We start from the raw sequence: 21,926 nt of genomic DNA on the forward strand, positions 1-21,926 counted from the left end.
TTCTCCTCCTCGTCCCGCCTTCCCTTCGCCGCCTACCGGTGCTGCGGCCGAGAGCCCTGCTGGCCCCCCGCGCCCCTGCCCGCGCCGCCATGGGGAGCCCGCACCGCAGCCCCGGGCGGGGCGGCCTCGGCCTGCTCCTTCTCTTCCTCCTTCTGCTTCTGCCGCCCGTGCAGGTGAGTCCCTGGCGGGGTCGGCGCCGCGGGGCGGCCGTGCCCGCAGTGGGGGTGACCGGACCTCCCGGCGCCGTCGGGAGGAGAGGAAGCGGGGTCCCCTCTGAGGGGGGGCGGGGTCCTCCTGGTCGTTGCTTCGGGTCCGGCGGGAGCCACGGTGGGTCCCCGCGCTGCCTGAAGCCGGCGGTCTCCCGGGCGGGAAAACTGTCCGGGGGAGGCGGCTGCCCCGTCGGCCGCCAGCTGTGGGCTAGGCCGCCGGGCGGGGAGCGGTGCGAGGACGAAGCGTGGTATCGGGGGGTCCCCTCCTTGTCCCCGGTGGGGCTCTCCCTCCCTTCTCCCTTCCTCCTCGACTCGGTGCCGGGCGGGCCGGAGTGAGGCAGGGGTGCGGGACAGCCCGGTGATACAGCAGGCCCGCCCGGGAGCACCTGCGGCGCGAAAGCGGGCGTGTTCGGGCTTAGCAAACTTCAGACTGCTGTCCAGTCCTAGTCGCCTGCTATTGCATCCAGCAGCAGCTGTTCCTGCGGTGTGCCCTGGTTATGCAATGCCCGGTGCATGTGAGTAGCCATGCAGTCACATGTTTGTGCAGAGGCTTGCGTGTGTCCTCAGTGTCTGGTTCGTTTTGCTTAGAGCACTTCTTATGCTAGGCGACAGCTCCCCGGGGGTAGTAGTCTGTGTGTAGTAAGATCTGCTGTTTACTGATGTGCCAGTAGGAAGGCTACTTTCTTCCCTAAAATTAAGAACTGGAATAAGTTGGACTTCTTGATACTTTAGGAAAAAATACTGTAAAACCTTCACTCAGTCATATTTTGTTTATGCTGTACTCCAAGATACGAGTGAGATAGTTCACATTCCTATGGAGAAACAAGGAGTGCCTTGTAAACCTTAGTGCTGGGTTTTTTCCTCTCTAACCAACTTGGAAACATACTTTCTAGGTCAGGTTTTATGCTTAACCCTTTTTAAACTCACAAGCTTGTCATCTGGTGTCTGTGCTGAGGCTCTGCCATTCTCATATCCTCTTCAAACAACGTTTAAAGAGCTTGAACAGAAAACTGTGCTAATTTGTTCTTCTGTTAGCACTGGAGAAGCTGATTGTTTAGTAGTGACTCATGATCTTCAGGTGGGTAGGTGAGCACTCCTTTATGTAATGCTTTTGGAGGGAGATAGCATCTTATAGCAGTGAGGTGTGTCCTAGGCTGGTAAGGAAATCACATGTTCTCCTTTAGGTGACAGAAGGATACTGAGCTAGAAGAGCTTGAAACAAGTTCCCCTAAGATTTAGGGGATCTTTGTAGAGGATGTGGCTTTTGTGGTCCATAAGCAGTACACACTGCAAAATTACTTGAGCCATGCAAGTTTCTGGTTTGTAACGTAAGAAGGCAAAATTTTGATTATTTTTGCCATTAACTCTTATTTACAGCCTAACACTCCACAAAGTGGACCTTGATACCTTTCAAATTGAAGCTAGTCCTTCAGTTAGACTGAGCCTGTATAGTGTTAGGTGCTTGCAGAAGAGAAGCATTGTGAAAGTGAACCTGTTCTCTCCCCCGTGTATACTGGTAGTGTGTTTTCGGTTGTGGTGTGTATAAATCAGAGTGCCACAATTCATGTTTCTTCTTTTTAAAGAAGTCAGTGGACTAGAGTGGCATTTCAGTTTGCAATCCTTCCGTTATATACACTTTCACAGTGAACTGAAAGTGTTCAGCCTCTATATGATGTATTTTTCACTTTGAACAGTGCATGGTATGAGACTTGTGCCAGCTAACCTGTTACTAGTTGATAGTTAACTGCCCATTAATACCACTTAAGAACTACATTAAAAATCTTGGCTCACCTTTAGTCCTGTTTCTGAATGTGGACTTACAGGAAGATGAAGTCTTGAAACTGTTCTTGTTCTCTTATGAACATCCTAATGTACTGGATGGCATCTTGTGTACTTAGTGGCAGCTGTTCTGGTTGATCCTTGTATAACTATACTAAAACACAAGTCGTCAAATTAGTGGCTAAGTAAGGTTGGACGCAGGTTTCCTATCAGCAGCTGGGATCTCAAGCTGTAGAATATATTTGAATTTCTGAAATCCTATGGGAAGATGTTAATGACAGGTGCTGCTCTGTCTCAGACTTGTCAGGTGGCCTGCAGTGCTGTGTTACCTGACCTTGCGCATGAAGTTCTGAAATGCTGGTGTGGAGCAGCTTGCTTGGCAGGGATGGCAGTGTAGCTTCAGAGCAGGACAGTAACCACTTTAAGTTACTTCCTGGAAAATCAGGAGTGACTTGTTCATAGTCTTCTGGATGGAAAGTGAGGAAGCCTTCTTAGAAAGGGAGAGATGACTGTAAGGAGTGACTGGCAGAACAGTCTAGTACTTTGCTGGGCAGTAGACAAAACAATCTAAGTGTTATGTGGTATTATTACTGTTCCCCTGCAGGGCATGAGAGGTATTTTGGTACAGGTGGCCTTAGTTGCAGATAGCTGCTGGTTAGGGGCCTTGTGCTTTCTGGTCATGCATGCAGTAACTGTGTATTTTCCCAAGAAATCATGTCATCTAACACCAGCTTGCTCCCACAGATACTGAACTGTTACCATTATTGCAACTTTCTCTTCCTGCTTGACCTTGACTTTCCTGTGACATGTGAAGTGTGCTTGGATAACTTCAGAGCTGGGGCTTGCTTTGCCTGACTGGGAGTAGCTAATGATTTTTCTGTCTGAAAGGGAACAGTCCCTTAAAAATGAGCAAAGGAACAAGAGGAGCTTGGCAGACAAAGCTTGTTTCTGAACAAGTTACAGAGGGAGACAAAGTGAGAATTAAACCTATGAAGTTTCATTTAGTCCATGGACCACTTCCTCTCTTAGAGAGGGCTGCATGGTAATATGCAGCTTTTGGGGCAGATTTGCAAACTTGACTTGGTCACCTGTTTCCATAAACCAGTCTTGCTGCATATTAAGGATAATGTAGTATTGTGTTTCCGTAGAACTTGGTTTCTTAACATAGTGGACAGTATCAGCTATTAAGTGTGATGTGGACTAGATATTAAGGGAAGGGGGGAAGAGTATGCTGTTTCTTGGAATCTTTCTTCTTGCCCTGCAGGATCCCTTCCTAGATGAAGGAAGGGGAAACAGCTATGTCTGATGCTGTTGCCTTTTCCATACATTAGTAATCTTAATTTGGAGAGACAAACAATGTTTACTTGTCATCTGGCATTTTCAAGACTACAAATAGCTGCTGTTTCCATATACATCATCATCATTGTTCTTTGTCTGCTTAACAGCTACGTATTCATTGTTGGTGGTGGCTAATGTTGCTGGAAGCATTGAAGATTATTGATTTGTTTCAACATGCAGTTGAAGAATCTTGGACTGAAGTAAATGTGTTTATGATCTGTTGGAACACTAGTTTTATTACAGAAAATTATAATGCCTGGGAACCAGAAAGCTGTAACAGAAGCTTTGTAGAATGTTATTACTTGTTAAATGCCCATACTTGCTCATGTGTGAGTTCTTTATTAGGGCTCCTGGAGCTCTGACCTGAGGTGAAATTCCTCTTCAAACAGAGTAAGTCTACCAGAAGTAGGAATACACTTTTCTGAACTCTGGCTATATACTGCTGTTAGTGTGCTGCCAGATGATTTCTAATCTGTGCTGGGGGCAGGAGTGAACAGCCTTAATCTAAGGTTATGTTGCTGTTGCTTTGTGAAGTACTTGGGAAAGTGCCATTTTAAAATATGAAGCAGTTAATAATGTGATGTGTTTTTATTAAAAAAAAAAAATCCCAAACAACAAAAGAACCAAAACCCAACCCTATGTTAGTCTTGTGGAGTATTTTGCCTTGTTTAGAAGGCAGTTGGGTTCAACACAGCATTTCTCTGTTAATTTTGAGGCTAGGAGGGCTTTCATTCATTCAAGAAAGATGATTGTTCATCCAAAACTTAAGTGAGTTGAAAGCCTGACTCTGCAAGCAGTGGCTTTGTTATTTACAGCCACACTTACTCATCCCTATCTCTTCCTACCAGCGCAGGAATGTTTTTCAGAAAGAATAGAAAGAGCAAAGTACTTCTTTTTATTCTGTATCTGAATCGAGCTTTTACTAGAGGGTTTTTGGGCGAAGAACCTCCAGCTATCTCTTATCATTGGTACTGGAGTAGTTACTTAGTTACTTGTGGTATCCCTGAATAGTGTCTGAACCCATGGAGACCAGCCCTCTCCCATAATTGGTGTCTGACTCAAGTGATGAGTATGCTATTAACTTGTTGATGTCTGAGAGCTATGTTGGTGATTTTAGGCTGCTGACTTCAAATGATCTGGTGTTTTTTAGGCTTACTGACTTGGTTCAACTACTGTAAATCAAGGATCACCAAAGCTTAGTGGTTTGAGGAATAAATTCAGACTTCTATTAGTGAGATCTTGCTAGGTCATGGCACGAATATCTAATTTTAGATTCTCTGAAATAGCATTCTTAGTGTTAATGCTGAAATAGACCTAGAACTGCAAGTTTGAATACTCTAAGTGTTCTTCTAGCAGTTAAAAGTAACTGATCTGTTGAGCTTTTCTGAACAGGCTGAAAGTTTGAGTGATAGACATGTTGGGTTTTCCATTGTAGGTTTTATTGATGTGGAACTTCAGTAATATGATTCAAAAATCGTTATTCATATTACAAGTGTAAACTAACACTGGGCTGAAACACCTCATCTTGCTTTGTTTTCTTGTGTGTTTAGCTGAATGCTGCTAAGTGTCATGTGCAAGTAAGTGGCTTTATGTTCTGTCTTGAAAATGATGGCAAAAAGCCCTTTAGGTAAATCTGTAGACATAATACAGCTTGTATATTATTTTGTGCTTGTGTGGTTATAACCAAGTAAGTGTTACCTTGAAATACAGATAATGTTTTTAAAACAATAGAACTATCAGTTAGCCTGATGTGGTAGTTGAGATTTACTTTGTTTTCTATGTAAGAAGTGCTTTTTTGTACCTGGTAACTGCATTACTGGTTTTCCCACACTTTTCACTCTGGAAGAAGCTAAGCCTTTCTGAGAATAGTAGGTTGATAATTTTGTGGGGTTTAAAAATTAAGAAGTGTTAGATAACAGACTTAATGAAGCATAGAAAATGTTTTCTAGAAAGTATGATTACAAAGCATTCTAGACATGGAAGCCAGCCTGATATTGAAAAAATACCTAATTCTGTTCTCATGGCCAGTAGCAAGCAGCTCAAAATTCTTTGCCCTTTTGCAAGAATAGCAGTGAATCTGCTTCTTGAAGAGATAATTAATTCATTTCTAACACTGGTACATACAAACACTAAATCAGCTTCTTTCGCCACTAGTAGATTGTTTGCTATTACAACTGGGGTATACAGGTGTGAAGAAGTGGAGGTGAAGGTAGTGACTTCTAAATTTGTGTCAAAGTAGTGTTGACATCTTAATTTGATGCATGAACAAATTTACAATGTAATTTCTGTAAATAGTCTCCAAGTTATGGGAATTTAGCTCTTTGCCTTATGCTGATGTTAAACATTCAGCGTGTACAAGTGCAATCTTAAGGGGTGCTTTCCAACTCATATGTAAGAATACGGTGATGCTGAGCAGCTGGTTACAGGGTTTAGCTAGAAGAAATGCTAGAGTAGCTGTATGAAATAGTGATCTGGATGAGTGATACTTAAACTAACTTTTGGACCTGGCTTCACTATAAGTAATTTTGGATTGGGCCATGTTGCCTAGGTTAAGTTAAAGGGAAGACAGTTCTAGCAGGGCCAGGTAACTGGTGATGGTTACTGTCCCTGACAAAAAAAAAAAAAACCCACACAACAATTACTGATGTACTTTTTGCAGAACTGTCAGTGTTGTTCAAGCACAAAAATGGATGTTGTGGAGGCATTGTAATTCAGGGTAGCTGTTGCATGATATGAATACAGCCTTTCAGGGGCCTCTCTGGTCAGTAAACAATATTATTCACGGTCAAGCACAAAAGCACAGCAGTCTGTCCTTGCAGCGCAAGCATATGGTGTTTCTACAAATGCTAGGTCAAGGTTGTTCAGGAGATAAAAATGTCAGTTATCTCTTAAACTGTACCATACAAACTTCTGATCAGAGCTGGCAGAAATGTAGCAAATGTTTGTGCAGTCTGCTTTCTGTTTGCAGCCCAGGTGCATAGGAAGACCTTGGAGCTGTTTTAAAGCTTTTGCTGTAAATAACTTGTTATTGCATTAAATGTTTTAATTTTCAGAATAAATATTTTGGTTTAGTATTTCATGTGTGTTGGTGTCAGTACCACTAAACAAAAATACAAGGCTTGCAAGTTCCCATTGTCCTTTTTTGATTTGTTATGTATATAATAAAGAACTGATTTTTGAATTTTTCAATAGTCCCTTAAATCAAAACATCTTAAAGATGTGAAGCTTTTTACTTATCACTGTAAGCCCATTTAAGCATTGCATGCTTAGGCTTGAAAGTGGTGATGGAGAGTGTCCTTTGAGATTGTGATGATACAAGGCATTCTATGGTGAGTGTAGAGCTATGAAAGTCTGCTTAAGAATCCTCTTTATGCTGCTACTTCCTGTAACTGACTGAATTTGCAAGGAGTAAAAGGTGACAGGAGGAACTGAAATATTGCATATAAGCAATACACTTCTCTCCACGTACACTGACTCATGCTCTAAAGTGAAAGGTTAACCTACTAATCATACGCATTGTCTTGTATGAATGAGTTATTTTCTATATCACCTTATTTGGAGATGCTTTTCAAGTATTAGGTTTTTCTCGAGCAATTCTTATACTTGGTGTTAACTACAGACAGTGCGCTTCCTGCTTCTAGGCTGGGCAAGGAAGGGTGGGGAGCTGAGCTGGAGATCAGTGGTGATGTGCACCCTGTCAAAAACGGGTTTCTGTTAATGGGTGTTTTGTAGTACATGCTGATGTTTAATTTAGTAGGAAGTTAGTTAATCTGGATTGTAAATGACTTTTGGAAAGGTAGCACATAAACTCTACAATAGGTGAGGAATTTGGCAACTATTCCTTGCAGTTAATCAATTACCTCGTGTTGATTAGGTACTTCCACAATCCTGTGTCTGGTATGGTGAATGTGGAGTTGCTTCTGGAGACAAGAGATACAACTGTGCTTATGATGGACCACCAAGAGCACTACCAGAGGATGGCTATGACTTAATGCAGGTGAGCTTCTTTTGGAGGTCTGCAGCTAAAAAATATTTCTCCTGCACTTCAGAGTTCTATATTGGGTTCTGTAGTACCTGTACTATGACCTTTAGCTTTCTCATCCTAACTTGATGAGAAAGTGAGCAGATTATCTGATTTCTCAGGGGTAGCTTGTAGCCTCAACAGTGTGAAAGTAATACACCTTGGTTTCTGTTCAGAGATACGAGAAGTCTCCAAAACATGTGATTACAGGCTTTCACAGACATAACCTTAAGTATGGGATTGTTTCACTTTCCTGAATGTTCTCCTCACTGGTTTGATCACTGTTTAGTCAGACTGTTTATTGTAGGACTCTTCCAAAGTATGATACATTCCGCAGTTATGCCCTTCTGATCTCTAAAGGACAAGACTAAACTGTTTTCCATCAGATGATGATTCCTGATCTGTTCCTTAAATAGGAGGGCAGCAACTGGCACTTACTCAAATGGAGCAAACCTGGACAAAGTTCAGTCTCCTTAGCTATGCCTAGTGTGAGACCATTGCTTCCTTATCTGGGCTTTAGCTGTCAAAATGAACAAAACCACTGTCAAAATAGAGTTTGTGTGTTTGATGCACAATATAGGATGATGTTGCCAGACTTGCCTTCTGGCAGATGATAGTTCAAAACTTTAAATTGTGAAATAGCTATAGAGTTAAACAATGGTTTGACTGGTACAAGAGTGACTGAAACATGTAGATGAGCTAACTACTCTTTTCTACTGTTTCTGAAGACTTGATGTACAGTTCTTGAGTGTTACTATCAGTTATACCTGTATTAAATGCATTTGTCTCTTCTAAAAACTGACATGAAATAGTTCTAGGTAATCAATGATTTTATGGTTAGTGGCTTGCCTTCTGAGATTTCGGTATCTGATTCTCTCCAGGAGGTGTACTAGAGGACAAGCTGCAGGAATACTTTCAACTTGGATAAACATGTGTTGTCCTCTTAATAATAAATTCTCAAATGCCATTATCATTCTATATATGGACCCTGGTGACTAAAGATCACATGAAGGAGCTTTTTAAAAGGAAGTGATGCCTTGAATAAAATAAATTATTCTTCTCCCTATTCTCTAAATAATCTTGTTGGTTAGACTGCTTATTTCTCCCGCAGCAACAGTTACTGTCTTCTGAAATATGTTGAAGCAGAACCCATAACTATAGTGAGTTCTGAAGTCTTAAACATGCTTTTCCTTCCGTCCCTCCTGATCTCAATACTGTTTTTATTTAAGGAACTCTGTCCAGGTTTATTCTTTGGCAATGTTAGCACTTGCTGTGATGTTCATCAGCTTGAGACGTTGAAAAACAACTTGCAGCTGCCTCTGCAGTTTCTATCCAGGTATGCTAATGAATGGCAAAGCAACTAGAGCTTTATAACATAATAAAGTAGTACATTAAGACTCTTCTGTTTGAGTACGCTGTAGAAAAGGTGGTAATTTCATTTAAAGGCCTATTGGAGCAAGCTCTTGGAGAGACTTCCTCATCCATATCAGGAGGCTTTCATTTCATGAAACAACTGCTTTCAGTCTAGATTGAGTGAGTTAGTAGAATAAATATTACCTTGGTTTTTCTGAAGCTACTGTATTTGTAATGAAGCCTTCAGAAGAGAGTGACATAAAATACTGTTTGGTTTTCTTGTTCTAACAGAAGCCTTCCTTCTAGCAGCAGTTAAATTTTCTGTCAAATTCTGCTTGTATCTATTTGGGGTAGGCAATTTTGCTAGTGAATGATGTTGATGCTACTTAGGAGTATTAGGTGATTTTTAAGCACCAACTAATGTTGCATTGCTGACTAAAAACTTGCAGAATTTAAATATTTTTGTTCTGTCGCTGAGTGGAATGTTTACATTTGGTGTGTAGGTCAAATCAGATACGCCTTGCATCTTTACCTCTTAATCTGATTGCTGTTCATTGACTTTCCTACGCAGGTGTCCATCGTGTTTTTACAACTTGATAAACCTCTTCTGTGAACTGACTTGCAGTCCAAATCAGTCTGACTTTTTGAACGTTACAAGCACCATACCTTATTATGATCCAGTTTTGAAAGAGAACAAAAGTAGCATCACAGAGCTGCAGTACTTTATTGGAGAACGCTTTGCAAATGGTGAGTAAACAGTGTGTTAATTTGCCTAGGCTCTTGTCAAGGTAACAAGACCAATACTTTCTCAGGAAGAACTGGGAGGAGGAAACATGTCTTTGACTGTCTTATAAAGTTTAAGGCATCCAGTAGGACCAGTAGGTCCCCCTTAAAACTGCTGGAACACTAACTCCTACCTGTGTGGGATGCATTATGCTGACATTATATTAACATATGTTAACAATATTAACATTATTATGTTAATAACAGTGTTTTTGAAGACTCAGACAAGACTGGACATCTGTACAAATGGTTAATAACTGATAACCCTGATTACTCTAACTTCAGAAATACAAAGTTGTTGCCAAGTACTGAATGTCCAAAGCCTACCTGATACTGAGTTTGGCAAGTATGACAAAGTTTGTACAGAATGCACTACAGTGGTTCTGTAAGTGGCACTTACTCCTTTTGTAATTGACTGTTCTAGTCCTTTGTCAAATCCAAAGATTTTTTTTTTCCTAAGAACAAATGAGTTTAGGTTAAAGCTTGAAGCATGAATTCAGTCTCTGTACACGTTGCAGTAACCTTTAGTCAAGTTGAGACACTTGAAAGTCATATATGGCCTATAGTCAAAAGTACCTTAAATATTTGTCATGACTTTCCCTGAAATGAACTTTATAAAGTACTGTTCCCTCTCAAACAGTGAAATAGTTGTAGTGTAATGCAGATTCAGGTGGCCTACTCAGAGTAGTAACATAGCTGTAACAAAGCATTGCAACCTTAAATACTGTAAGTACAATTGGAAGCATTATCTCAGTATCTTAATATGTTGTCTCTTGAAAGCTATAAGCATCTTCTTTGAACTTGTGAGTCTGTAATTATTGGAAATACTTGGAATTCTCACTTAATAACATGGATTTAATGATTCTTTTGTCTTCATGCACTTTTTGTAGCAATGTACAATGCCTGCAAAGATGTGGAGGCTCCATCAAGTAATGTTAAAGCCCTGGGGCTGCTGTGTGGGAAAGATGTCAAGGACTGCAACGCAACCAACTGGATTGAGTACATGTTTAGTAAAGACAATGGACAAACTCCTTTCAGCATTACTCCTATCTTCTCAGGTAAGAAACTGGATAGTCCTTGCCTTTGACGCTTCTGTCAGAGCCTATGTGCTATAGCTAATATACTGATTTGTTAAAACAGCTGCCCAGCAACGAATGTCTTCAGTCAGAGGCTTTCAAAGCAATGTAAGATAAACTGATTATCTTTTTGATTTCTGCTTGGAAGTCATACTTTGTGCTTGCTTTGTATGCAGCTTCTTGCTGTATGGATCTCTCAAACTCATTAAGGGATGGACTGAGCTTAGGCAACTGAATAGCTTGTATTCCTTGGGAAACTAGGGCAGAACCCTAATCCTTCAGGATTTCTTTGTAAGGAAATTGTTACACATTTCACAATCTGAACAGATGAGGAGGATGACAGATCGTTGCTGAGATGACAGAAGTATGTGCTTATTAGTTTTACAGACTGAAGTGTTCTAGAACATGACCAGTCATTTAATTAATATAGTTGGTACCTGCTATGGAAGAGGCAGTGGCTTCTTCAGCTGTAAGACTTTCATATAAAGGGCTAACTCATTTAACTGGGAAGCTTGTGTTGTGAAGATCTGAATTTCTGCTTGGTAATAAACTGGCTCTGCTACTTGTGATCTGTCACAGATGTTCCTGTCCATGGAATGAATCCTATGAACAATGCTACCAAAGGCTGTAATGAGTCTGTGGATGATTCGACAGGACCATGCAGTTGTCAGGACTGTTCAATTGTCTGTGGTCCAAAACCTCAACCCCCTCCATTGCCTGCTCCTTGGCTTTTGTTTGGTTTGGATGCTGTGTATGTCATCATGTGGATCTCCTACATGGGATTTCTACTTATATTTTTTGTACTCGTTTTTGGAGTCTGGTGTTACAGGTAAAGCATTCAAAATGCCCAGCTCTGAAGGTCACTTGCCTTCTTCCTGAAAACTTCCTTTACCCAGAACACAATACTTAATGTCTCTACTTCTTCACCCAGCCAAAAGTCATATTCTGTAGCAGGTGCCACAGACAGAGAGTATTCTAACATCTAAAACTGTGTAGCAGAATGTGAGCGCAGAAGTCAGTTTGGTTGCTGCACGTCTCTCAATATCCTTAGCTACAGGATCAAATACACAAACCTCCAGTTTTCACAAGCAAAGTATGCAAAAGTCTGGGGAAATGCATATGTCTGCTTCATCTGATTGATTTTAAGCCTTTGTGGTAAGGAATAAAGTCTCAGAACTGTCTGTTCTTGGATGGTATGCATTAAGAGACCAGAGCACTGCCTGCCAGGAGCAGAAAACTGCCTTCATGCTTCAGTGTTAAACTCCTCTGGAAGCTGGGGTTTTATAATGCTTAAGAGTGAGTCCGTACGCTAATGAACTAATAACCTGAAGAATCCATATGACTAAAACCACAATCCTGTTCTTTTCCTCAAATCACTTGTTCCTTAAGTTGTAATTGGAATGAGCTGGAAAATATCAGTGATGGAGAGGCCTGTTTGCCACGTGCAATGTTTCATTAAAACTTCCATTACTTCTGGCTGTTGTTACATGTGCAACAAAGAGTTTAACACGCCATATTTTTTGAGGAGATGTGGCTGAGGGGGAAAGAATTACTGAAAGTTTGACTTGATGGAACTGTGGGAACTCCATTCAGGATGGTTGAGGGAGAGCAAGATCTAGTGTTGGCAGCCACATATGATCATAACATTGTTTTCCTGCAGACTAATACTTTGAAACAATCATTGCTATGTTACAAATTAAGTCATGAATACTTTTCCTTACTCTCCTATTCTGAAAAAAACTAAACTAAATCTGAGCTTGCAGTAACTATAGCATTTTGTAAAGTAAGGGGCAGCAATCCAGCTTCTTTGTGGTATGTGATATTCGCTAGTAAAGTCACGAGTAGCTGTAGCTATAAATGCTTTGATGTGGATGTGCTAGTGATCCAGAGCATTGGAAACCTATTAATATCAATAGCATTTTCTTGAGACTTCTAATGTCCTTAAATATGTGGTAATTTTCAGTGCAATTTAATATTGTTCAAGTATGACTAAGAATCTGAAATTGCTGTATAACAATTGAATCTGTGTGGAAAAGGATAGTGGGCACAACAAATTTATGACATGCTCAGCAGCCTTATCTTACTGGGCAACATGCATAGTAAACTACATTAAATAGTAAGGGTGTGAGATGTCTGGTTCGTAGCCTGAAACCTCCTGCCATAATTGAAGCACTGATTAGATTACCATGAGGAGGTTACTGAACTTACCCAGGGCAGGATGTAATCAGGAATGAGTATAAACAATATGGATCTATTATAAGTGTTCTATAAGCTATAACTTGCCTGTCTTCAGGAAAGAAGGACAGTACCTTATTTTTTTCCCTCACTTACACAGCTACTTAGCCTGAAGAAATGTGAAACTTAAGCGGTTTGACTAATAAAGTGAAATACTTGTAATGATTTCTTGCAAATGTTATCACTCCAATCAATTTAAAGAGATTCTCTGTGATATTAATGCTACTGATCTTCTAAATAAGCATAAAGAACATGTGCTTGATCCAAACCGGAGAAGTTTATCAAGACAGCCAATATGGCTGCAAGTTGTTCCAAAGGACAGCTGGAGATGGCTGTTATTGAGTTGGATAAGTGTAGGGGGAACATGGTGCCTATAGATTCTAGAGGAGTCAAATACTAAATTTATTACTAGTCTTGGACTCTATTCTTACTGCCCAAACCCCAAAAGATACCTTTTTGGGGGAGCATGGTAACGTAGCTTTTTGTCTTGCAGGAGGCGGCACTTTGTCTCAGAGTACACACCAATTGACAGCAATATAGCCTTTTCTGTGAATTCCCATCGTGACAATGGTATGTCTTAGATAAGAACAATAGATCTATTAAAAACTCAGTGTGTGTTCCCTTCCTGTGGATAGGTTCTGGAATTTTAGCTTTGTTAGGCCATATAATCCATTCTTACAGGGCTTTATTTCAGTCTTTTGGCCAGTATCTCTCTTCTAGAGCAGTACTTAACCCTGTTTCACTGAATGCTGAAAGCCCTGGTTGCATGGTTTATAGATCTAGCTGTGCTAATAGGAAGTTCTGGAGTGCTTTGTAGCTGGGGCAGAGGGGGCAACATGATGCTAAAATCAATATGATCATGTTCTGACCCATCCCTGTATCCATTCAAAGCATGCCATGTGATAGAACTGTAGTTTAATTTGTGTAGCAGCTGAGGTAGCTCATTTTAATGCTTATGTATCTTTTTAGCTGTCTCCTGCCTTTATTTGCTGTGACTACTGCTGTCAATCTTGCATTAGAAGGGGCAGTGTTAGGCACAAGCTTGACCTCAGTCAAGGATTGGTCCCTGGGTCTGACATTAGCATAGATGTAGCTTCTGGTGCTTAGTACAAACAGAGCTAGAATAGAATTTAATCTTTCCTAGTGGATTTCAAGAAGATTCTGCTTAACTGACTTCTCGAATGTTTACTTCTTCCTCTTTCAGGGAAAATCAGCTGCGGTGAAAGGCTTGGTGAAAGATTTGAGAATGGCCTAAGGATGACATTCACATCATGGGGGGCTTTCTGTGTCAGAAATCCACGTCCTGTTATTCTCTTCTCTGTGGTTTTCATAGCAATGTGCTGCTCAGGCTTTGTATATATTAAAGCAACTACAAACCCTGTAGATCTCTGGTCAGCCCCAAGCAGCCAAGCTCGCAAGGAGAAGGAGTACTTTGATGCACACTTTGGGCCTTTCTTTCGTACTGAACAACTTATTATTCAAGCACCAAACAGCCATCCAGACACCTATTCGCCCTACCCATCAGGAGCAGATGTACCTTTTGGGCCTCCACTTACCAAAGAAATTCTTCATCAGGTAATTGGGACTTTCCAAGAGCAAAGACTGAAACATACCTAACAAGTATAACTTTACGGAGATGGCCATGTGTCCATAAAAACAATCACTAAATATTCATATTAAAAATTCTAGTCTTACTGTAAAATCTTTTTGCTGAAAACCTTTCTGTTAGAGGTAGACTTGCAAGCTAAGTCCCTGTAAACATTCTTAGTGTGAATGTGGAAATAATAGGTTTAGTAATGTGCTTCTGTTGTCACAGTCTCTGGAAAATCACAGGAATATAGCATGGCCATAAGTCCTGTCTTGCAAGGAAAATGCTTTTTTGTGCTGCTCTTAAACTACAGTTTAGTTTGTCTTTTTTCAAGGTACTGGATTTGCAGGATGCTATTGTCAACATAACTGCTTCTTTTGACAATGAGACTGTAACGCTGAAAGACATTTGCCTGGCTCCTCTTGCTCCCTACAACAATAACTGCACTATACTGAGTGTACTCAACTACTTTCAGAACAGTCACTCTGTTCTAGATCACACTGTTGGGGATGAGTTCTTTGTCTATGCTGACTACCACACTCACTTCCTATACTGTGTTCGGTAAGTAGTACAATTACATGTTTTTTCAAACTGTAGGTCAACTAGGTCTTTGTCTTTCTGGCAAACAAAACTAGCTAGTTCTTACTACCCCACTTAAACCTTTTCTTACCCCTTTCTAAACTCACAATACTATGTGGAACTTGCAGATTAGTAGAGGTTGCTTGTGTTTCTTTGTCTTAGTACTTCAGTGGGAGTTACATTTTAATCGGGTTTCCAGTTAAGCTTGGCTTGGTGCAGGCACTGGCTCTGGATTACCTTAATATTTAATATAAAGGTAATTTAATAAATTACCATGTCCCAGACTCTAAGAACTAGAGTTCTGTAACAGAAGACAGTTTCTAAGCTTTCACTTCAGTTTATAGTTCAGTTGGATAGAAGCTATGCCTTGTCTTAGAAGCTGTAAGGAAGATACCTTTAAAACTGAGTTTCAAAGTGAACATAGCACAAGGGCAATGTATCACTAGCAGTCTTACCTCATTTCTCTTGACAGTCTCAACGCTTTTAACTTTTTTGTTCTGTGGTGCTGTGCCTCAGGTGTCAAGCAGAAGCTAACAATTATTGCTGATGATCTCTTTAGGGCTCCAGCATCACTGAATGACACAAGCTTGCTTCACGATCCCTGCTTAGGAACATTTGGTGGACCTGTATTTCCATGGCTGGTGTTGGGAGGATACGATGGTAGGTGTCAAAACGTATTGCAGTTTAGGTCTTGAGAATACATATTTGTGTGCTGTCTTTGGCTCTGAAGGTGCATTCTCATTTAACACAGATGTTTAAATGTACTCCAGAGAAACTAGAGTTTTGTTAAACTTTCAGTAAGTAACGATATTTTAAATTACTCTTCAGTACACCCATGCTGAGATTGAAGGCAAACTACTCTGGAAGTGCAAAACACAGGCAGCCTATTACTGGAACATACTTGTCCATACTTGTCAAGTATGCAAATGGACAAGTCTACTTTGGGCCTGCTAAAGGATCTCTAATTTCTGGAGACATGAAGTATCTCAAGTTGACATGCTGGGATGTGCATGTATTTTCCTTTTGACTTAGATCAGCAACAAAAAATTATTCTGACAAAGCAGTGAAGAGTAGGCGAAGGTGTTCACAAAGGAAATCTTTCCATAATTATTTTGAAACCAGAATTTTGTTCAAGCAGTTTATCCAGTTAAACGTAACTTGATAGATACATCAAACACAAATGTACCAAAACAGCCTTTGAAGGCAAACCCTTCTTGATCAAACTGTAGGGGTTTTGTACTTGCTTTGAGTAAAATTTAAGTATGCAAGAGGCGCACAGCATTTAGGAAACCACATCCTGTTTCTCATTAGATGGAAAGCTGTAAGCACTGGTTCTATAGTAGCCCCTTGTCTAACCATGTAATAGCTTAATGTTGGAGTGCCATGAACATAGTAAATAATGAATAATCACTTTTGAATACAATCTGGAGTGCTTATCAGTTTCTATTCTTATTTCAGTAGTGTGTTTGAGAACTCAGTGTTGTTAAACAGATTGCATTTAACGAGGTTGTAGGGATGGGATTGTTTTGGACCGCACTCATTTTAAACTTAATCGTACCTTCCTGTGCTTAAATGTAAGCTCCGTTTCATCATGTCTGACAACTTTTTTCTACTTTATAGATGATAACTATAGTAATGCTACAGCTCTTGTTATTACTTTTCCTGTCAACAACTACTACAATGACTCAAGAAAGCTAATGAAAGCCTTGGCATGGGAAAAAGAGTAAGTAGGCTTTCTCTATTCTGAAATGCATACATTACTTAGAGCAGCTTTAAATATAGATACATGAAAAACACCAGTACTGTACTGACAGTTTCTCAGTAAACTATGGGGATGTTTTGAGAGGCAGCAAAACTGGTGAAGGACAGACTCTACTGGTCATAAGCCTCATATCTGGTGTACTTCATTTGCTTTGGAAAGATAGGTTCTAGTCTTCTTAGTCACCATCTAGTCTAGTAGTACTTGCTAATAAGTAACTTTAGAAAGGATTTGATATGTTTTACTTTGGCTAGAATTACCCAAGTAGACTCTTCAATCTGCTGGACTGTTAATCATCATCATCAAAGTCCAGCATTATCCTATAATACTTAATTTTTAAAATCATCTTCCAGATGAGGATCTAAAGCTTCCATCCCTTCCACTGTCTTGAAGAGCTGATGTTGGCTTACACAGGCCAACTGCTCGGGCTAACAGTTCAGGTAAAAAATACTGTAGTAGAAAGTCTCAGACTAAGTACCACTAGTGTCTACCTATGTCACAAGCACCTTCCTTCAGTTAGGGGAACTGAAATAAGGGCTAATAAGTTGTTCAGGTACTGTAAGCAAGCTGTGGTCATATTTTACGCGTGTACTTCTAGGTCTAGCTTTGAGGAAAATTGTGCTTACCTTGCGTAAGCTATTTCAAAGCGTATCTGGTTGTCCTCAAGCTCTGGAGAGAACATGGAAAGTATTTCAGCATAGTGTATTTCTAGTGCTTGGAGTAGAGTTCTAGGGATGTGTAGCCAGCATGCCTCTCGAAAAGAATGAGTAAGGTCTGTCAAAGTACTATCTGGCCACAGTGTACTCTGTACCACATAGATGATTTAAATTTGCCTTCAACTGACTTCCAAGTATTTCTAATACAAGATGTTTTATCTTTTAAAGTGTTACTGATTGGACTTTATTTTTCAGGTTTATTAACTTTTTGAAGACCTACAATAATCCCAACTTAACTATATCATTTTCTTCTGAACGGAGTATTGAAGATGAAATCAATCGCGAAAGCAAGAGCGATATTAGCACTGTGTTGATAAGCTATATTGTAATGTTTGTGTACATCTCTGTAGCTTTGGGACATATCCAGAGCTGTAGAAGACTGCTGGTATGTGTATAGTTCTCATTGCTATAAATGCTGAAGCTACAGCTTGCTGACTAATTTTTCTTAGCTTTAAGTGACTTAAATATTTGCAGAATGCTTGTATTCAGTCCTGTCTTAAAGCATTGAGTCCTCCTTGGGCAGAACCTAGGGGTAGCATTGTCCTTCTTGTCATACTTGGTAAGTCATGTGTACTTCATATCCTCAGCTAAGTATTTTAACTTTAGATGTGCAGTTAACTTCAACTTTAAGGCTCGTAGCTTCAAGGTTCTTTTTAAATATCTGGATCTTCAAAAGAACCAGAACAGTAAACTTTCTGCTACCTACACTAAATGTAAGAATATGGCTTTTAGCTTTGCTATTATCTGTCCTGTGTGGTGATGATGGTTTGGTTGAGAGTCATTACAACTTTTTCAGGTGGATTCAAAGATCTCCCTGGGCATTGCAGGCATCCTGATTGTACTGAGCTCAGTGGCTTGTTCTGTAGGCATCTTCAGCTACTTTGGAATCCCACTGACACTGATTGTGATAGAAGTAATTCCCTTCTTGGTGCTGGCTATTGGGGTGGACAACATTTTCATTATAGTTCAGACGCTTCAGGTATGTATTCTTTCATACAGACTCTTCTAAATGTGCCTGTCTTATTTGAAGGCTGTTAACTTGGAACAAAAGTTTTCTGCATTCCATTATTCAGCCCAGTCTGGGCAGCTCTGGACTCTCACAGCATATCTAGTGGTTTTTGAAGAGAGCCAAGATTGTATGTACAACCTCCACCAAAAAAAAAAATTCTGCTTTTTCTTACTGCTGGTTGATATCAAGCACATTTAACATGGTTTCTGGTCCATATACTAATGATATACAAATGAATAATATTATTAACATCCTTCTCTGGTAGTTGTAGAACTTGACTACTTTTGATCACTTGTAATTTTAGCATATTGTGAGCAGTAATCATGGACTAAAAGAGATGCTTCAGACCAGGGACTTCTGACACTAAGTCTTAGTGGGTAATCGGCTTTCTAATTTGACAGGCTCAATAACTCACTGCAATTGGCACTGCCTTTGGCAAGTGTGTAGTTTTGACTGAAGTTCTGAACTTAGTATTGTATTTTAAGTTGGAAGCAAGGCAGAGGGGATGTTTATGCTGCTTTTGTATTAAGATTCTCTGCCTTTTTTTATTTAACTTATGTTAGTGAATGCAGTGGAAACAATAAGATATAGTTTTGGATGTTTGAAAGTTTGAGGGGGGGTTTTAAGCCATATGAAATTGCTTTCTAAATTGCATGATTCCTAATTATAATAAATTACTGCCTTAAAACAGAGAGATGAGCGCCTTCAGGGTGAAACTCTGGATAAACAGATTGGCAGAGTCTTGGGAGATGTAGCACCCAGTATGTTTCTCTCATCTTTTTCGGAGACTGTGGCATTCTTTCTTGGTAAGACTTCTTTCATATTTGAAGATAAGGGCCTTGTACCTACATGTTGCAAGAATAAATGCAAAACTAAAATATAAAAACAAAGCAAGAATTTGTAGAGGAAGTTTGGCTTAGTTGTTCACTGTTATAATCAAGCTTACCTTGACATCTGTAGGGATAGGCATTGTAGTACTTTAAGAGACTGGTACAGTTAAGATATAATTTTGAATCTGTCAAGCTCTTCAGCTTGGAAGGGTGAAGCTTTTTACTGATTTGTAGTGACTGACGAGTCTAAATTTGACCTTAGTAATATATCAAATATCAGGGTGTACTAACTCCTGTATTGCACTCAGTCATCTTGCAACTGCTTGGAAAAATGCCGCTATGACAGATTATGTTTGAGATTTACTCTTGTAGTATGTGTTAAAGGCATATCTTATGTTGTTACCCCTCAAGTATAAATTGGCCTTCTTTCATAATGAACTTCTTTACTTGGAGTGTAATTTGCTATTGGCTCAACTTACTTTGAGTGGCTTTCTATTCAGGCAAGATCTTGCTCGACAGCACTCCTTAGCTACCCTCCTACGCAGCCTGCACAGGACTAGTAACTTTGGAATTGAGAAATGTCTTAAAGCTAGTCACTTCTTTGCACAGCCTTAATGCTGGCAAACAGGTCAAAGGCAGCAGTTGTAGTCAGGCTTATATCAGCTGTTTACTCTGAAAAGAAGGGCTCTTTTGTCCTGCTGTAAGGCTAGCACTTAAGTTGGATATCTGTTTAGAAAATGCTCATATGTTTCTAAGAAGGGAATTTGCTTAACAAACTGGGTCACTTCCTTCAGGGACACTGTCTACGATGCCAGCGGTTCGCACATTCTCCCTGTTTGCTGGAATGGCTGTGCTCATAGACTTTATTCTTCAAGTCACTTGCTTTGTAAGTCTCCTGGGCTTGGATATTAAGCGTCAAGAGGTGAGTATAAATGTACCTGTAACTGCAGTGTAGTAAGGATGGCGTGTTCTGTAGAACCACACTAAATCTGACCTTTCATCCATTTGCAGAGGAATAGACTGGATATTCTGTGTTGCATCAAAAGCAATGAAGAAATGAGTGGAGTCCAGCGTTCTGAGAGCATCTTATTTCTGTTCTTCAAAAATCTGTATTCTCCATATCTGCTTAAGGATTGGATGAGACCAATAGTGGTATGTACGCTCTTTAAAGTTCAGTCATCTAAACTTGTTCAAAAGCGTAGTGAGCCTGAAGGTCTGAATACTGAAGAAAAATCTTCAACACATCGAAACAAATTACGCTAATTACAAAAACACTAGAAACAAATTCTAGTATTTTTGCTTTCAGCATTAGCACTGGAATAAGGTTTTTTGTAACTGCAGGGGTATTTCTAGTAAATAGAGGCCTGACCTTGGATTGTCCAAAGACCACATTTAAGAGTTGCATTACTGTCAATCAGATCATTCTGGATGTATGTCAAAAATCGGCCTATGTTGGCTCCTATGCTGCATTAATCTAGAGTTGTTGCTGAATCCATAATTCAGTTTGAGGTTACTGTGCTTATTTACAGAAGGTGTTTGGTGTATCTTTCACTGCTGCCTTGTAACTATAAATTTTACCGTATGGCTCCAAAGGGAACTCTTGAGTACCTGGGTTTTACTGCCACTCTTGTAGTAAGCCTGGATAGCATACTTAAAATAGAGCCTCTTTGCATGGTCCCTATTAAGTTCTATTGCTTGTTTCTGTTTAGTTCTCACTTCCATGTATTTTCTTTTTTTGCAGATAGCAGTGTTTGTGGGTGTTCTGTCGTTCAGTACAGCAGTTATACACAATGTAGAGATTGGACTGGATCAGGTTCTCTCAATGCCAGATGTAAGTCTTAAGATTGTATCACTCTTCAGCAATTTGTGGCTGAATTGAAACTGATACCTTGTTGTGCTTACCTCAACGTGATGTGACAGTAACTCAAAACTTTCCCTTTAAGGACTCCTATGTAATGGATTACTTTAGCCAGCTCAGCAAGTACCTGCATGCAGGTCCTCCTGTCTACTTTGTCCTAGAAGAGGGGCACAACTACACCTCTTTGGAAGGGCAGAACATGGTGTGTGGTGGAATGGGATGTAATAATGATTCACTTGTCCAGCAAGTCTTCAATGCTGCAGAAATTGGTAGCTAGTAAGTTTTTCATGCTTTTCTTTGCATAGTCACATAGAAGAGATGTAGGTGACCAGTGTGTCCTCTTTAATTTATTTCCTGCTCAGCTGTTGACTGTACAACTGACAACACTCTATCATACTTCGTACTGTGGTTTTGGGAGAGGGGAAGAAGGGAAGAAGCTGTGGCAATCTAGAATGAAGATTAAACCTATCTGGACTGGTGGGATAATATTGATGTACTTGGGTTTGGAAAAGGGATCCTTCAGGGAGCCTGGGAACTGTAGGAAGAAAACCTCTCAGTATGGTTAAACTCTCCTGGAAAATTACTTGCATGCTCAGCTTCTAAACTTGGTGGATAAACTAGCCTAGCAAGGCTAAGCAGGAATTATAGCTGGAGTCCAAATATATTTTGGTGGCTTTACTTCAGCCTAACTGAAGGAGGAGCCTTGCTTGAAAACTGAGACAATGATATCTGGAATAGGATGGGGCATAGAACAGAAAGGGAAATGGAAAGCTGATCTTGGCAGCAGAACTTG

The 21,926-nt window shown here is 40.1% G+C and overlaps 1 protein-coding gene across 1 annotated transcript in view; it reads left to right on the plus strand.

The window, feature by feature from the left end:
* The window catches only part of NPC1 (NPC intracellular cholesterol transporter 1), a 27,891-nt gene continuing 5,965 nt past the window's right edge, over window positions 1–21,926 (plus strand). Inside the window, exons 1-18 of the mRNA XM_074899079.1 lie at window positions 1–173; window positions 7,201–7,323; window positions 8,577–8,683; window positions 9,272–9,447; window positions 10,374–10,541; window positions 11,139–11,388; window positions 13,288–13,364; window positions 13,999–14,369; window positions 14,717–14,943; window positions 15,521–15,621; window positions 16,582–16,684; window positions 17,632–17,821; window positions 18,233–18,415; window positions 19,137–19,251; window positions 20,070–20,197; window positions 20,287–20,427; window positions 21,017–21,106; window positions 21,219–21,409. Coding sequence (XP_074755180.1) covers window positions 90–173; window positions 7,201–7,323; window positions 8,577–8,683; window positions 9,272–9,447; window positions 10,374–10,541; window positions 11,139–11,388; window positions 13,288–13,364; window positions 13,999–14,369; window positions 14,717–14,943; window positions 15,521–15,621; window positions 16,582–16,684; window positions 17,632–17,821; window positions 18,233–18,415; window positions 19,137–19,251; window positions 20,070–20,197; window positions 20,287–20,427; window positions 21,017–21,106; window positions 21,219–21,409 — 2,825 coding nt within the window. The 5' untranslated portion in view covers window positions 1–89. The remainder of the gene's footprint in view (window positions 174–7,200; window positions 7,324–8,576; window positions 8,684–9,271; window positions 9,448–10,373; window positions 10,542–11,138; window positions 11,389–13,287; window positions 13,365–13,998; window positions 14,370–14,716; window positions 14,944–15,520; window positions 15,622–16,581; window positions 16,685–17,631; window positions 17,822–18,232; window positions 18,416–19,136; window positions 19,252–20,069; window positions 20,198–20,286; window positions 20,428–21,016; window positions 21,107–21,218; window positions 21,410–21,926) is intronic.

Source organism: Athene noctua, chromosome 2 (genome assembly GCF_965140245.1).
Source record: "Athene noctua chromosome 2, bAthNoc1.hap1.1, whole genome shotgun sequence".
Lineage (NCBI taxonomy): Eukaryota > Metazoa > Chordata > Aves > Strigiformes > Strigidae > Athene > Athene noctua.